The sequence below is a fragment of the Euprymna scolopes genome, chromosome 36 (genome assembly GCF_053919585.1).
Source record: "Euprymna scolopes isolate OS-2025 chromosome 36, ASM5391958v1, whole genome shotgun sequence".
NCBI classification, from domain to species: Eukaryota; Metazoa; Mollusca; class Cephalopoda; order Sepiida; family Sepiolidae; genus Euprymna; species Euprymna scolopes.
In genome coordinates this window covers 61,138,617-61,157,025 of record NC_136517.1, presented here as the reverse complement: position 1 = coordinate 61,157,025, position 18,409 = coordinate 61,138,617, and the positions used below count along the sequence as shown (strand labels likewise).

Below are 18,409 nucleotides of genomic sequence, written 5' to 3'. Positions count from 1 at the left end.
TACACAATTGATTTAGTTAAAAGGAAGATAGAAAATAACAAGTGACCGCTAGTCCTCATATTTATGGCCTTGTGCATAATTTGTTAAAAACTGTCATTTACTTTTAATGAACCTATCATTGACCTCTTTCTGCCTCAAGAGACAATGGACAACTTTTGAACCTTGCATAACACTTAAAATTAATTACATGTCTCGTGGAAAACAAAATTATACACCATATCTTTCTCAAAGGTCTGTCATCATCCTAACCGTTTTCTTAAGAATTTTCAGAAAAAAGAAATTGGACGGAAATAAAAAATAATCTGTGTTATTCTTCTACGAATTACTTAATTAAAAATCTTTGAATGCAATTTTGCGAATACGTCAAAATCTATCAGACTTATTTACATAATTGTGCACAAAGTTGTTTTTTTCTGTTGATCTAAAATTATCTCCCAAAATACAGGTCGGACAATGAGTTTTTAAATCGGGGGGGGGGTCTTTTTGTATTAAAAAATAATAAGGAAGAACGTGTTTTATGTCACTAATAATCCAATGTCTCAAAACTGATGGAACGCCATACATAAAATACATATTAAAGAAATAGATCTATGTTTACCAAATAAAAAAAATGGAACCTTTTTTTGTGTGCATATTGGAATTACAACTGCTGTTTTGCATATAAAGCATGTTTAGAAAATCGATGCGATGACTTCGAGTTTATATTCTCTATCTACAGGTTTGTAAATGCATCGTTTATGCTACTAACACAAACACTGATAAACATTCTTTATTGTAAACACCTAACACGTAAAATATGTGTGATAGTGCATTGCTATTTTCACATATCGCATAGACAGACACTTTATCTGTGACAGGATCACAGATAAAATAAGTAGAGGCCTAATGTTGCCACATGCACTAACAAAACTATGAAAACATTACACTAAATGAATATTAAAACCGTAGGGCTCAGAAGAAAGATCTACGATTCATAATCAGCAGGTTCTCCTTTGATAGTCAACATAAATGGTCCCAGTCGGCATCCTGCAAATGTTGGCTTTTATTTCATGTAACAGAATACAACAGACCAAATACAAGTAAATAAATATGTTCAGCACAAACCAATGACCATGTAGAGAGAAGAAATAGTCCATAAAGAAAATTATACCAGTAGTGGAGTACCATTACCAAATTAACCTTTACACAAAGAGGTTCCTTTACACATATAGACCATAATCCCTTAGTTATGACATCGATTTTCCAAACACCTTATACAAGAGATGTTCAATAAGTAATGCACCTGACTCACTTCTCATAGCAGTAGAGCAACGAAACTTGCCACAGTTATTAGTCTTTCTCTTCATAAGAATCACTCAGTATTACGCATTTCTCCCATTGTTTAATGCAGCTTTGAGGACCGTGTTTTAGAAAACCCCAGGTTGGTCCTCCAACCACAACATGCCTTTGGAAATTAGGCTGTATAATTTAGAAAACGCATTCTTTTCAAAAACAATTTCATGGCTAGGAAAAGATGAAAGTCTGAAGACACAAGATCAAGAGAGTAGGAAGGATGGGGGAAGGATTTCATGGTTACAAACCCATGTTTCTGATCTGGTGACATGCACATTATGGACTGAAGCATTGTCTTGCAGGAAGAGGGTATCTTTGCCGGTCTTTTGATAACTTATCTTAATTTCTTTAAAAGTCGAGCATAAAAGACTCCTGCAGTTGTGGCACCATTTGCCATGGAAATCTGTGATCACTACTCCGCCCAGGTCCCGAAAGATTGTAAGCATGTCTGTGCCAGTAGAGGGCTGCATCCTTGCCTTTTTCTGGAAGTGGTGAATTCAAGTGCTTCCACTGCATTGTTTGGGCTTTTGTCTCTGGATCATAGTCATAGACCCAGGTTTCATTCTGTGTAATCAATCTTTTGAAAAACTTTGACTCATTTTCTTGACACATATTCAAATTCATCTTCAAACACTTGATGCGTTCTTGCTTCTGGAAAAGTGTCAGCAACCTAGGAATTCATCAGGCAGACACCTTATGCTTATGCAAATGCTCATGAATGATTGTTTCCTCAGACCTTGCACTTAATTTCTTGGGCTATTTGATGAATAGTAACAAGTTGATCTTTCAAAAATGGCAGCCTCTATTTAACAGATACCTCATCAACTGTAGAGGCTAGGAGACAAAAACCAGATCACTGTGCGACACTCAACAGGCTCCATTTCACACCTAATTCAGTTCAAACACCTGTAAATCCATAACCAATAGCGATATAAACCATTGCACATGCAAAATTTCAGCTAAATCACACAACTGGAAATAGGTCAGGGGCATTACTTGTTAAACGCCCTCATAACTGCAATATTTATCATTTAGTAAACAATTTTTAAATATCATTAACTCATTAAAATCAGACTCATTCGCTGACAAAATTTTCAGTATTTTGGGATGTAATTTATACTTTTATTATTATTATCTCATTCAGACAGCAATAATATTTTAATATATCTTTAACTGTTATCACTAATTCACCCTCACCTGCCTCTATTTACATTCTCCAAGGTATGGACAGGTTGAAAAATCTTACCAAATATTTAACTGCTTCAGCAGGTGAGTTTGTTAATTGACCTGTGTTGTTATTATTATTATTTAATGCACGTTTTGCAAACTTTAGATTTTCAGTTTGTATATCTGAATGAGGATGCGTGTGGTTGTGTCGACTATTTTTTAACAATCTTATTTTCATGTTTCGATTTTTTTTTTACTTTGAATGTTCCATTTTTTTTTTCAAATTTATTCTTTTTGTTCTATTCTCTTTTTTTTTAAAATTAATTGTTCCTCATTTTCAGAGCCAAAGTCTACAATCCCATTGTGATATTATCGACATCCTCCACTCAACGTGTTAGGAAATAAAAAAAAGAGAGGAAAAACTATAACAAAAGAGAAACTAAGTTTATCAGCAGAACAAAGATATAGGAAGTGGGGTTAGTAAAAAAAAACAATGAGAAGTAAGTTGTTCATCAAGGAACACAAAGGAAGCTGAAATAGGATTGTTAATCAAGGTGTGGCAGCGATGGAAAAAAACGACTGGAGATTGAGGCCAATATATTTATAATTAGTTTGGCACCAGTTCACAACAGTTTGGAGCAGTTTATGGACAGTTTCCAGTTTGAGACAGTCAAAAGTAGGCTGTGGCTCAGAGTCGACTGGGGAAATGAATTGATCGACTGATTGATGAAGATAACCTCGACAGACAACTAAGATATGGTCATTAACACACACACACACACACACACACGCACACACACACACACACACACACACACACACACACATAACTGATATTTACAGAATGTGTCAGAATCTGTATTTTCCTGCGAGTTTTCCTTTGTTTAGTATTTTTATACTGTGCTTGCCTCCTCAGTAGTCGCCAATGTGAGAGACGATGACACGGCCAGAATAGAATGTGAAGGAGGAGAAGATTGCAGAAACAGCATTGGCGTTGGCACAGTTTCCATGTTCGAAATTCTTGATCATATCTTTTCACAAAAGGTTTTTGTTTTTTTCTTCAGTATTTAATTCCATTATATGTTTTGATAAAAATCTAAAACAAAAAAGGTCATTCCACACACAAAACAAGACACATTCAATAAATGTTTTTTGGGGTTCTGTTGATATGGAATACATTACCACAAGATTGCTTCCCTTCAGGCTGGAACAGTCCTTTTCAAATCCAATATCAATAACACTTTTCATAAACTATCCTCATAAGTGATCAAATTCTATTCATTTTATTCCTTAATTTCAATATGTTGATAATATTCTTCACCATTAAACCAATAATCTATTCATCTCATTACCACTTATCCTCTAGTGGATTTTAGCCTTAATAAGTGATGACTCAATAGTAAGAGGGGCATATCTAGAGAAAGATGTTACAGCTAGTAATTTAATTATATAAAACAAAATATTTTTTGGGGTTTCTTTACAGAATACTTTACTTCGTTCTTGTAATTTTTATTCTTCAATTTGTTTTCATTAGTTTTTATCTTATGTAATATATCGATTTATTGATAAATCAGTTTTGTATTTTATATTGTTGCTGATTGAATTTGCAGTCAAAAAACAATTTATCCAATCTACATTCGACAAACGATTATTTACATTATGTAAATTATATCCCATTTCATTATATATATATATATATATATATATATATATATATATATATATATATATATATATATATATATATAATGTAGTAGAGATTTAGAAGGCTATCACAATGCGAGGAATGAGATATAGTCGGTGTTGGTGAAAGAAGACGAAAAGAAGTGGCAATTTACAAATCAATAAGTACATACATATATATTTATATCTATCTATAAAAGTGAAAGTGTCTGTCTGTCTGTCTGTCTGTCTGTCTGTGTACATTTCTCTACGCTATAACTCTGTCAATTTTTAGTCTACAGACTCGAAATTTTATACACACGGTACTGAGATTTTGGAAAATCGATGTAATCGGTCTTTGGACAGAAATTTGGCGATTAAGGGGTCAAAGTGCAACGATTTGACCTTTGAGAACTCTACCAAACTCCTCCGACAATTTGGGGTCTACACACTTGAAATTTTAGATATAGGTTTCTTGGACATGTATCTAACTTAATAACTTGATTTGAGCCCAAAACAATAAATGTTAAGAGGTCAAAAAAGGGGTCAAAGTTTTAAAAAAATTGACCTCTGCAGTCTCTTCCAAATTACTCAGACAATTTCTGGTCTAAATATTTGAAATTTTACATAAAGGGTATTCAGAGATAGGGCAAGCTTTTTCATCGGTTTGGGTGGAAAATTTTAGTTACCAATATATAAATGTATGTATGTATGTATGTATGTATGTTTGCATGTCTTCCTTAAACTTTCAATAGAGGCGATGGATTTTTACAAGATCAGTATTGTTTTAAAGTTTGACCTTCCATACGATAGATATCGAAAAATTGGCTAAAAACATTAATATTTTCCCCTTCAACTTGGCATTTTTCTACAGGGGGGGGTCACTATTTTCGCCGATATTTTTTAAAGTTATCCTCTCCTTTAGATTGTCTAACCTTAATTTAAAAAAATGTTGCTTCCGGTTTGGGGTAGTCATAACAGCATAGACATTAGGTTTTTACCCCGTTCTTTTCCTCCTTCACGGTACGGGTTCGAGCCTGCCTTCCTACTACCACATCTTTTTTTTGCTTTTTCTTTTGTTCAACAGACACATCCAAACACCCGGGGCAACGCCGGGCTGAAATGCTAGTATACATATATTTATTCAGTTGTATTAAATACAAATGTCTTACTTGTTATGTCTGCGACAATATCGATGATAATTTCAGAAAAAAATTCCCTTTTCAAATGGTAGACGTGACAGATCGATTCAAAGCATGCTAGATGTTGGAGCGGAAATTGAATGGCTGTGTGGAGCCTCGGAGCAAATGTAAGGAGGGGATTTATGTATAGCCTGTTTTAGGTAATTAACATATTTTTTGTTCCTTTTTTTATAAAAATTTTTTGTATATATTTTTTTTTATTTATTTTATTTATTTTAGTTTATAACTTATTGCTTTAGCGTAAGCTTTTTTTTAATTTTGTATATTTTGTTGTCTTTATTATTTTTTTTCTGCTGCTCTGTATTATTCATTTATTTGTTTAATTTATTAACATCCTAGCATATTCAGTGTGATCTATGTCATATAAGTCGATAGTAGGCTAGTATGAGTTAGGTTTTGAAGGAGAGAAGTAGAAGGGGGATGTGAGAGAGGAGGGAAGGTGTGTGTGTGCGGGATGGGGCGCTCTCGGTCGGCTGTTGGGGTGTTTAGGTTAGGGGTGCGGTTGTCAGGAATAGGAAGATAGGTGGGAAGGGGTGCACTGGATTGACATTCCTTGGGAATTGTTAATTTATTTATTTTAATAAAACTATAAGTGGTTATAGATGGAACTTTTTTTTCTATTTAATTCTTAATTATTATTTATTTATTAATTTATTTGTGTTTGTTGTTAGTGTTTATTTGGGTTTAAATAGGTGGGTTAGCTTAAATCAAACGGTTTTTTTGTGTGACTTAGATACACCATGTAATTCCACTGAATATGCTAAGATGTTAATAAATTAAACAAATAAATGAATAATACAGAGCAGCAGAAAAAAATAATAAAGACAACAAAATAGACATAGAATATACAAAATTTAAAAAAGCTTACGCTAAAGCAACAAGTTATAAACTAAAAAAAAAATAAATAAATAAAATATATATATATATACAAAAAGTTTTTATAAAAATAGAACAAAAAAATATGTTAATTACCTAAAACAGGCCATACATAAATCCCCTCCTTACATTTGCTCCGAGGCTTCAAACAGCCATTCAATTTCCGCTCCTTCATCTAGCATGCTTTGAATCGATCTGTCACGTCTACCATTTGAAAAGGGATGTTTTCCCGAAATTATTATGGATATTGTCGCAGACATAACAAGTAAGACATTTGTATTTGATACAACTGAATAAATATATGTATATATAGACATATATGTATGTACTTATTGATTTGTAAATCGCCACTTGTTTTTGTCTTCTTTCACCAACAACGACTATATCTCATTCCTCGCATTATGATAGCCTTCTAAATCTCTACTACATACTTATCCCACACAATGCTTCAAGCAAACTACATATCAATATATATATATATATATATATATATATATATATATATATATATATATATATATACCACAAGATGGCAGCCTACTGGAAATGATCTGATATTAGTTGTTTGGGTTATTTCTGAAGTTTACCTATTACATCGCTATGGATTTTCCCTATAAGAACATTCTGGGTTTTCTTATGAATTCACGAAAGAAATATTCATTATTAACATTAGTCGTTCCCTGTAAACGAAACAGATCTGTAAAATGTGTGATGTTTTTATTTTGGATAAAAATTATTGGTAAGATGAATAAAACCTTAGACTTTATAATATAGCACAATTATTTATTTATGCTCTGTTATACCTTAACAAACATCGAACTTCTGGTTTGAAACAGATTAGTATACACAAACAATAGAAAATATTCACAAAAACGTACATTTTCAAAAAACATATATATATATATATATATATATATATATATATATATATATATATATATATATATATATTGTAAGTCATAAAAATATATATGGCAATTAAGCTACACAAAATATTCCGTGTTTCATCCATGCTAGGATTCGTCACACAGAATATTTCTCGTTTCATTCTCGTTAGAATTTGCAGGCTCTACCTATGTGTTATATACTGGTGGTATGAAGATGACGTATATTCTGTATTGTTGTTGTTGTTCATCTTAGGAAAAGTCTTAGTGTTTCATCTAGAGACCGGGTACATTCTTCTATAGGAGCACCAAGCCTGTAATTTAACTATAAGAGATTTTTTAATATCTCGATAGATAGACTGAGAGATAGTGTGTTTGACATTTATACATATATGTTTGTTGTAAATCGTCTAGTGATTGGAATGACCACTGTTCATTTATCAATGAATAACGAGACGCTTTGTTATAAACAAACTTGGTTTATTTAACAAACATTCATATATACACAATACGGCGGTGGAGGTGGTGGAGGTAGTGGAAGTGGTGGAGGTGGTGTAGATTGCGAATGTCATCTGTCTCTCGTTCCCCGTCTCCACGTCTCTGCTTTGTTTTTGTTTACCATCTCACTTTTATGGACTTTCGACCTGGTAACCCATAAACCAATTGACGTCATTCACCCATATTTTGACCAGCTTGGCGTTTGCTTTTGGTCTTACGCCCGACCGAATTACGTCATCTCCAGGTAATCACAATTCCCGGGTTACATTTTTGTCAGCCTGGATATGAGTTCATTCGCACCTTGCTCCATAAAACGGCCTGACCCATAAAGCAATTTGCGTCATAGGACCAGGTCATCACAATTCCCGGGTTACGTTTTTGTCGGCCGGATTTTGAGTTTATTCACACTTTGCCTCTCCATAACATATGTATTGAGCACTGTTGAAGTAAATACTGAAAAATTATGCATAAAAATATATCTTCGTATATTAATTTATGTGATTAAATTAAGTAATCACATATATATATATATATATATATATATAGAGAGAGAGAGAGAGAGAGAGAGAGAGGTGTGTGTGTGTGTGTGTGTGTGTGTGTGTGTGTGTGTGTGTGTGTGTGTGTGTATATATATATATAGAGAGAGAGAGAGAGTCGTTATCCAAGAGCATGTTTGATTAAATATAACAGGGTTTTCTGATTTTTTTTTATTATTTTCTGGGTATTTTCTCAAGTGCGGCACCAAGAGATCTTGCCTCATCCATTTCTTGAGCGCTTTCGATCACGTGATCGTCACCAGCAGTAGTATTTTGCAAGTGGCTTTGTTCTTTTTATTTTATATTATTTTCAATATGTCTTTCAAGGGAAGAAAGATAAAGAGCGGTTGTCATTGAGTATATTATTTATTGTTGTATTTATATTAGTTTTATTTAGTTATTATCTATGCTTTTTAATTGGTAAATAGTTTGATATATTAGTATCTGTATTAAATGATATTTTGTTAATATCAAACTGTATTTTCTATCACTATTGCTTAAAGTATTTGTAATCTTTGTGTGCAGTTATTTTGAACTTAACTTTGGCATTAATAGTTATTTCAGCTGACTTTAGTGTTTTACTGTGTAAGATGATATGGCGTTGAATATAACTGGTTTCTAATATCTGATATGTGAGACATCTAGAGAGAGTAGTTGTCATGTCACGTCTATAAAATCACCAGAAAATTTGTAAAAAGCGAGAAAACTCCAAACGGAAAATACCAAACAACTCATCAGAGATCCATATAATTCTTCTTCTTCTTCTTCTTCTTCTTTTTTTTCTTCTTCTTCTTATTCTTCTTTTTATTATTATTATTATTATTATTATTATTATTATTATTATTTCATATATGCACATAAAATGTTTTAAAGAGATATATATATCGATTTTCAGTACTTACTGTAACGTTCTTGAATACATGAATAAAGCCAGGTAGTACAGTTATGAAAGTATATTTGTCAATTAAGCTATACAGAATTTTCAGCACCTTATTTCCTCTGTAACGCCTCTCCAGGCTAAAAATATATATTAATTATTTATTTAAATTCAAATATCTGGATAAAAGAATTTTAAACCAATATTCATTCAAAAGTACTCAATAAAAAGTAGAGTTTTATAAATAAGAGGTGAAAGTCCGAAGGTGCCAGGTCAGAAGAGTAGGGAATGGGGGATGGCTTCATAGCCACGCACCCGTGTTTTTGATTTGGTGGCATGCGCATTGTGGACTGAAGCATTGTCTTATAGAAGGAGGATACGTTTACTGACCTCGCCTCTTGATTTTGATGGCTTAATTTCTTCAGCAGTGACTATCATAGGCTCCTGTAATCGTGATACACTTTGTCAGGAAATCAGTCATCACTAGGGCTATGACAACAGCATATTCTTTTCCTTGTTTTGATTCTCAGGTATATATCCATAGATATCTGATATGTTTTATGTAGAGTGATGTGGTTCTCGGTTGATTAATTGTGTCTACGTCGGATATATACTCGAGAGTCACAACAATGAAAAGAATATGCTGTTGTCATAGCACTAATCATCACTCCATCTTGATCCTAGAAAAGTGTGAACATGTCGTTGCCGATAGAGGTCTACATTCTTACCTTCTTTCCACTAGGCTCTAGATGATAGTGATTCATTGTAATTAGTCTTTTGAAAAAATTGGACTTCTCTTCTTGACACATCTTCTAATTCATCCTCAAGCACTCGATGCATTCTCACTTCTGAAACTATGTCAACATAGTAATCCACCTGGCAGACATCTTATGCATATATAAATACTAATGAATGACAGTTTCCACAGACCCGGTATCAATCTAAACCTCTACAGTTATTTGGCAAATAGTCACGCACTGATCTTCCAAAATGCCAGCCTCAACTTGACTAACGAACGCTTTATCAATGACAGAAGGAAGGGGGCAACCAGGTCAGATTTCCGGCCATGTTTGAATTCACGATGCCAGTGTTTTAGAAGGTCCTATTATGGAGCATGATTATCATATGTTTCTATTATTTCATCAAAAGTCTCTTGTGGTGTGCGTTCTTTCAAATACAAAAACCGGATCACTGCGCAACACTCAACATACTTCACTACACACTTAACTCAGTTCAAACACCTGTAAATCAGAAACTGCAATTACTTCAGAGATGCAATTTGACACATAACTCATAGAGATATAAATCATTACACATGAAGCATTTCAGTTAGATCACACAACCAGAAGAGAGTCAGGGACATTACTTATTGAACGCTTCTTGTATAGGATACTAGCAAATGTAAGAAGTTTCTAGTAAAGTAGAAAGAGCCAACCTTCCTTGCAGCAATCTTGGCAGTGTCTTCTATGTATTTGTTCCAATTCATGTTATCTGTGAAAGTTAGGCTGAGAAGTTTAAATGATAGATTCGCAAAAAAAGTGATATCAGCCATGGCAGTGGGTGGTTAAAAAGGTTTCTCATAATACTTCCGAGTCCTTCCAGAGTTGTAGCCATTCCAGTAATGTATATATAAATGTTTAGTGGTAGTTTTGTCATGAACCGTGTGATTTGTTGTAGTATTAATAAAGTATTAGTATTCGTATTCAAAGCATTTTAGGATGTTTTCTCTGTTATTGAAATGAATTGCATTGATGACTTCTTAGTTTTTATGTGCAGAGCTTCTAATATCTGTAGTTTGTTAGTTCCATGTTCTAATATATCTATGTTGTCAACAAGAATTTTTTTACCGTTGAAGATGAAGTGAAAGTGTGGGAGTGCACAACAAGTATGATAAATACATCCGCCAGTTTCAACTCCAAAATTAGAGTGTAGCATTCACAAAGTTCAGGGTAATGGTATAAGGTTAGATGAAAAACAGTTACAGAGATTTGATCTCTAAAAACATATCACTAGAACTGGTCTGGGTAGAAAGGCGGGCAATTTATAAAGATGACAGCCATGAAAGAACACAAAAAACAATCTGTTTAGGCATTAAAATTAGTTTTATGTTTTAGTTTTTGTTAAATATTATTAATTTATATAATTATTAATAAATATTATTAAATGAGGAATCATTTTGACTTTAAAATTTGAGTTTACTTGTTAGATAAACACGACATCAGGCCAAATTTGCTGACTATTTTGTTTTGCTTCGGTTTCTTTACATAATATAGACACTTTTCAAGCATGCTTTTCTCAATTTTAAATGGATGATGTTGCTGGATTTTTAATGGAAGTGATTCCTAGTTTAGTAACTACTTTTAATGTTTGAAAACATTTTTTCTCATGTTCTGTCATGACTGTAATTTTTAGAAATTGCCGAAAATAGATTCACCGTTTGTTGTCTTAAACGTATCTCAAACAAAATGTGGCAGACATGATGAGTCAGAACCTAGATCAACTAGAGAAAATGATCTTAAGTCACCTAATCGCCTCCTTAAAAAAGCTTAGTTTTGTCTCTCTAGTAGAACCTCAATGTGAGAAAGAACATATACATGTTTGCATGAGAGTATCTATACATCTTGACCTGTGTGCCGTGCTATCCATAAAAGACGAACTTAACAGACGTAAACACAGAAGGTATTCAAGCATTTGAAGGTTTAAGATCATTAAGCGATAAAGATCAGTATTGAAAACGATGTTGTTGGAGAAAAGTATACCATATAATAAAGTTTCAGTGGCAACCACATGGTTTCTAGATCAGTATTGCAAACGGTGTTGTTGGAGCAAAGCATATCACATAATAAAATTACAGTGACAAGTATGTTTTTTTTTTCTGAGATCAGCATTACAAATAGTGTGGTTGGAGAAAAATTCCAGTGACAAGCGGATTGTTTCCAGAATCAGTATTAAAAAGTTTTGTTTTTTTTGGGGGGGGAGGAGAAAAGTATACCACATAACAAAGTTTCAATAGCAAGCATATTGTTTCCTAAATCAGTATTGAAAACGGTGTTGTTGGATAAAAATCTACTGTGCAATAAAGATTTAATGGTAAACACATTGTTGCATTGAATAAAGTGTCAGCAGAGAAAAGCATACCATGTGATATACCATGTGATATAGATTCAGTAGCAAGCATGTCATTTCTATCAACAATGTCTACCTTTCTTCTTTTTCTACTTCAAGTGGAAGCAAATAGACATGGGTAAGTGATATTATTTTAAAATGATGTTGATTAGAAACAAAAATGAAATTTTATTGTATCTTATTTGCAAAAAAAAATATTTTTACCAATTTCCAGTATTAAAAAAAGGAAACTCAATATTTAGAAATGCTGTAAATTATTTAAAGGTTTCAAATAAGTTAGACCTCATAATTTTTTTAATAAAATTAGTTAGACCTCATTATTTTTTTAAATAAAATTAGTTAGACCTCATCATTTTTTTTCATAAAATTAATTAGACCTCATTATTTTTTAATAAAATTAGTTAGACCTCATTATTTTTTAATAAAATTAGTTGGACCACATTATTTTTTAATAAAATTAGACTAAATTTTTTTAATAAAAGTTAGATTACATTATTTTTTTAATAGTGGTTAGACCTCCTTATTTTTTTAAATAAAATTAGACCTCATTATTTTCTAATAAAATTAGTTAGATCATATTATTTTCTAATAAAATTAGTTAGACCTCATTATTTTTTAATAAAATGAGTTAGACCTCATTATTTTTTTTAAATAAAATGAGTTAGACCTCATTATTTTTCTAATAAAATAAGTTAGATCTCATTATTTTAAAAAATAAAATTAGTTTTTTTTAAATAAAATTTAGTCATTTTTTTTAATAAAATAAGTTAGACCTCATTATTTTTTAAATAAAATAGTTTAGATCTCATTATTTTTTTTAATAAAATAAGTTAGACCTCATTTTTTTTAATAAAATTAATTAGACCGCATTATTTTTAAAAATAAAATAAGTTAGACCCTATTATTTTTTAAAATATAATTAGACCTCATTATTTTAAAAATAAAATGTTTAAATCTAAAGATTTTTGCATAAATTATAACAATAACATATAAAATTGTATACAGCATAATCACGTTGACACCGAAGTTCTCATAAGAACATCGAAGTTACGCAACATTGAATCTTATCAGTACCATATGGATGAATATTTAGGAATACCAGGCACTGTATTTAGGAAGACGTTGTACCTTTTCTGCAAAAACTGAAAAAAAATGTTGTCATCTCCTTTGACCGAGATATACATGTGACTGAGGACAGCTTGTGAATTTGAGATTACCTAGATACTTTCTCTTTCGAGAAAAGTCATTTCAACCCACCTCTGTGAATGTTGCTCGTTAACATATAAAATTATCTTGTTGGATTTTGGAATTTAGAAGCAAATAGCATTGCATCTGAAACGTGGCTATTTGATTCTGCCTAACCATTATGTTTTTTTATTTTCCTTGCAGTATGTTCTTTTTCTTACAATATTAGCATATCTTTGTCAAATACTCTTACTTAAATAATAAATACAATAATGTAAGGGAGCGACAGCTTCACAGATTAAAATATGAATTCCTCCCTGATATTATTTGAGTAATTATTGAGCATTTTCCTTCTCTTTTCTGTGTCTTTTCAGTAGTGATAATATTTTGTGACCACTTTTAACTTTTTGGGTCTTCATTTTTGGAAGATTTCGATTCAGGGTAAGGGGAGATAATCATGAAATTTACAGAACTTTTGTGAAAGTTTTCAGAAAATCAAGACAAGTACAGTAATACAACAGAATACAATCTTGCGTTATGCTTTTAAAACATTAATTATCAGAACATTTATTGAATTAAATGATGTTTTTAACAAGACTTTTTTTTAAACAAACAGTTTTCATAATGAATTAAAATTGTGAATATAATTTCCGCTATACAAGCACATATCTTGGAAGAAATGAGCCGGTAAAAAAAATCAATATTTATTTTCTGTTTTAAATTAAAATAATACATATCATAAAAATTTAGGGCATTCACGTCTATTTGCGGAGAAACTGTTGGCAAAAAATCTGTAAATTTCCTAATTATTCCCCCCACTTGCACCAAACATGAAAACCAAAGCAAGCTAAAATACAGAGGTACCTATCATGTGACAACTTTGCGTGCTTCTGTGCATCTGCGTGTTTCTCGTGACTTACACACTATTATTTCTATATTATTTTAGTTTGTTTCTTACTTATTTACTATTATTTTACTTTAATCTGAATTAAAAAGATATATGTATATGTAACGAATGAATTCTGTGCAATGTCAAGCTAGGTATTTAATAAAAATCAAATACAAAAAAACAGGATCAGTCATAATGGAAATAGGAGTAGCAAATGCACTGGTATCATGCATGTTTTCTTTGGTAACATCTACAGATCATTTTTTTTTTTGTTTTACTGATTTAAAAAATGTAATATTTTTCTATATTTTATGTGATTTTTTTTCCTTTGGAATCTTTTACAGAGGCAGTGCCATGGATAATGGAAAAATTATATGTAAGTTTTTATGGATTTATTTTTAAGTGATTTTTGTTATGAATCATGATTTATGTTTTCTGGTAATTTTTCTGGTTCCAATTTTAGTTGACTGGTTCGAGAGTTAAACGTATAAACTTTTCTGCACACAAACAGCAGAGACACAGTTGTTTTTTTTATATGTTCCTGAAATCGTATAAGTTTAAACGATAGTTTTTATTTGCAATTGAAGTCGTATGTTTTTTTTTAACAAAGTGGGGAAATGAAACCAATCAAAAATTGAGTGGAAATTAAAATGAATGACGTCTGAATTTTTTAGATGAGGATTAATAATTCGAATTATTTGGATTCTTTGGACTACCATTCTCATCTTGGGTTTTAGATACACAACGTTTCAGTCAATGTAACCTTCGACCTTAGCTCAGGAATCTACACGAAGTTTTAAACAGAACCCTTTATTTAATCTACAGGGGTAGCATGCTCTCATTCCATCAGCCATGATTGGTTAGAAGTCCTAAGTAAGTTTTAGTTGAATTTTAGCATTGCCCACACTAAGGATTGAACTTTCAACCTCCAAAAGAATGTAATTCACAACTGAATTTGACCAAGTTCTTCATCCACTATGCCATGTACTTGCAGACTCAAGATGAAAACAGTAGTCTTAATAATCGAAATAATACGAAAATACATGGCCTCCAAACGGACAAATATGTAAGAATTCAAATTATTTCGTTTGATCTTTAACTGAAAACATACACATGAGAATGCAAAGTCAGACATGTTGTTGGACATGTTTTTTGTTCTCTTAATAATGCTACGTTATATTAAATATTAGTTAACGGAAATAAAATAGAAATTCATAGAGTATTATCGATTATAACTGTGTAATTGAATATAAACTAAATTGAAGCGTGTGAAAAAACTACATACATTCTATTTTGGTAGACATTTGCGCATATATATATATATATATATATATATATATATATATATATATATATATATATATATATATATATATATACATATATATACTAGCAAAAGTACCCGTCGTTGACTGGATTCAAAAACAGCCCACAGAAAATGGACTCTGATTTATGAAAGTATGATAGGTTATGAAAAGGAAGGGTTGTAAAGAGATAGCTTCGAATTTGGATGTATTAAAACCAAAGCAAAATATGATGACGGGCGGAGGCAACATTCTGTAGCTGTCATAATTGTTGACGGGAGAATTTAATAAAATTCGGCAGAAAAGGCGGGAGGTCTCAGTCAAGAATGGTTGACTGGAGAATAAGTAGACTTGGAGGTCGACATAGACGGGCAGTAATACCTATCATAGGTAAGGCCCGGGGAGCTCTGTTTGGTGTGGTCGCTGAGGAAAATGTCGAAAGTATCCGACAAAGATTGAGAGCCGTGGAAAACGGGCAGAAGACATTAGCCTATGTAAATGGAGCGGTCTCTCCATACTTAATATAACGAGAAGGGCAGTGACGGAAAATAGAGCGACACTTAAGCACCCTTATTGGGCGTTTTGCACACCTGCAGGAGGAAGTGAGTAAAATTCGGCAGAGAAGCCGGGAGGTATATCAGTCCTAAAGGCTGACTATACAATCTAAGGGGACACAGGGTGTGGCTCCCCAAAATACCATGGATGGGCATGCGCATTCTAGGGTTGAACGCCGCAAACATCCTCGAGTAATTGAAGCCTGTTGTCTAACGGTCCGCAGTGTACGACGTGAACCCCACGACCCACGAACCAAAAGAGAAAGGTTACGAGAGTAATACTCCATAGGATAGAGCTTAGATAACTCAGAAAAAGACACCGACGGTATCAAGTGTAGGTTCATAGATGAGAGTAACGGTGGAAGGTCTGAAGAGTGTAAGGATGATGGTGTAACAGTGTGTGGTGTGAAGGGATGGGTAAATCAGTGTGTGTTCAAGACGCCTCTTGGAGACCCCTAACCCCAGTGGGAATGACCCTTGTCAAGGATCACAGAGGGTCAGCACCTGTCCTGCATAATCTAAAGACGAACAACGAAGAACTTCGACCTATTCCAGCCTTACGTTCGGGAAGAAGACCCTGCTGATTTTTTTTTGACACCAGTTAGTTGTTCAAAATGTAGGACTTTGTTGCATGTGTAGTATACCAAGAGAAAAAAAAAAAAAAAAAAAAAAAAAACATTTTTTATGACTATTCTTTTTCAGGGTAAATGAACATTGAGAACACAATTCTAAGAAAATTGGACTATTAATGAACATGGAAAAATGATTTTTAGGACATCCTGTTAAAGAAATTTTGGTAATGAATTTACCGCAACAAACTTTGTTAATGGACACATTGAACTAAGGCAGTAGCCATTTATAAGAATTTAAGATTTTTTTTTTGTGCATGATATCTGCATGTGATTTTTGCTTTCAGGGTAGGCAGCAGCAGTATTATTAGCTAGGAGAATCTCTTTGGTTGTTGAGGACATGGGGCGTCGTCCTCATATTGAGAATCGCCACCCCATGTGGGGGGCGAATGTAACACCAAAGAGAGGCAGCGTGAAATCGTCAGTGACCATTAACTTTTAGTTAGACGCAGTAGTATTAGTTGGGAGAACTTCTTTGGTTGTTGAGGACATGGGACGTCGTCCTCATATTGAGAATCGCCACCCCATGTGGGGGCGAATGTAACACCCAAAGAGAGGCAGCATCAGACCATTAGGGTCGATGTGACGCTTTTATTCAACGTTAATATTTTATCCCGGGCAATATCGGGTAATCGAAAGATAGATGTTAAGATTTTATTCCGGGCAACACCGGTTAACTAAAAGATAAATGTTAATATCTTGTGCCGGGCACTACCAGAGAACCTTGCTGACTTCAATTCTGCCAAAGTATTTTTTATTCCTATTTTCTTTAAGCTGAAACAATAATAATGATTTAGGCAAAATGGACAGAATGATAATTTCAAAAACATACGTTTTGTTTTCAAGTCGAGCGATGGTGACAAATTCCGATACAGTCATATCCAGTGCAAAAAGGGAAATATTTTTTCCTTTGATAAGACTGAGTTCAAAGACCGTGCCGACCGTTTACAAATTCAAGGACGCAATTCATGTGTCAGCTAGAAACAACAAAAAGGTAGATTATGCTTTTTGCTTTGAACTAAAAACTACACACACACACACATATTTGTTGGCGTCACAAAATATATTTGTGACAAAGTCAAAACAAAGATAAATAATTTCTTTGGAGTTAAAATTTCATGCACGCATTTGTCGGCTTCAAAGAATGTTTTTTTCGAATCAAATATTAAATGATTTGGTGTGACTCTGATAAAACCATTTGAACCCAAAGTGACCTTCCTAGTGTTTTCATTCTCAAGCCAAATCACAGTTTTAATCATGAAACCGCGCCGGTACGTCGCATCACCCAGTAAGCCCTTCTTCAGTGCGTTGGTGGAATCGTCCTTGCTGCAATGTCTACAAGGCCGGATCTTCTGTGATCGTCTAGAGATTTCGTCTTCGGAGATACCGGGTGCTCGTTGACGAAGCAGTTTCACAAGTAAAAAAATAATAATGAAAACATAAGCACATCAAAGAATTTTGAATAACAAAGACTCCGGAGATTGGGTTATATAAATGTATTAAAAGAAAACCATAAAAGCAATATATACAAACATATGTACAGTTTGGAGTATGAATTTGTAAGCAAGCATTTAAACTTCTAAGTGGGGCTTCCACTTGCTGAAATTCACAAGTCTATTAACTTAACCCTTTTTAGTTATCGGCCAATAGGCGAGGGGGGAGAGAGAGGAGAGGTGAGGTGGCTGGAC

General features: G+C 33.0%; 1 protein-coding gene across 2 annotated transcripts in view; it reads left to right on the top strand.

Annotated features, from left to right (window-relative positions):
* The window catches only part of LOC145260531 (copine-8-like), a 390,924-nt gene that overhangs the window by 261,747 nt on the left and 110,768 nt on the right, over positions 1-18,409 (top strand). Inside the window, exons 6-7 of one of the 2 annotated variants that reach the window (XM_080118734.1) lie at positions 2,554-2,601; positions 14,579-14,610. In XM_080118734.1, coding sequence (XP_079974860.1) covers positions 2,554-2,601; positions 14,579-14,610 — 80 coding nt within the window. The remainder of the gene's footprint in view (positions 1-2,553; positions 2,602-14,578; positions 14,611-18,409) is intronic. The other variant, XM_080118735.1, reaches the window with a different exon arrangement.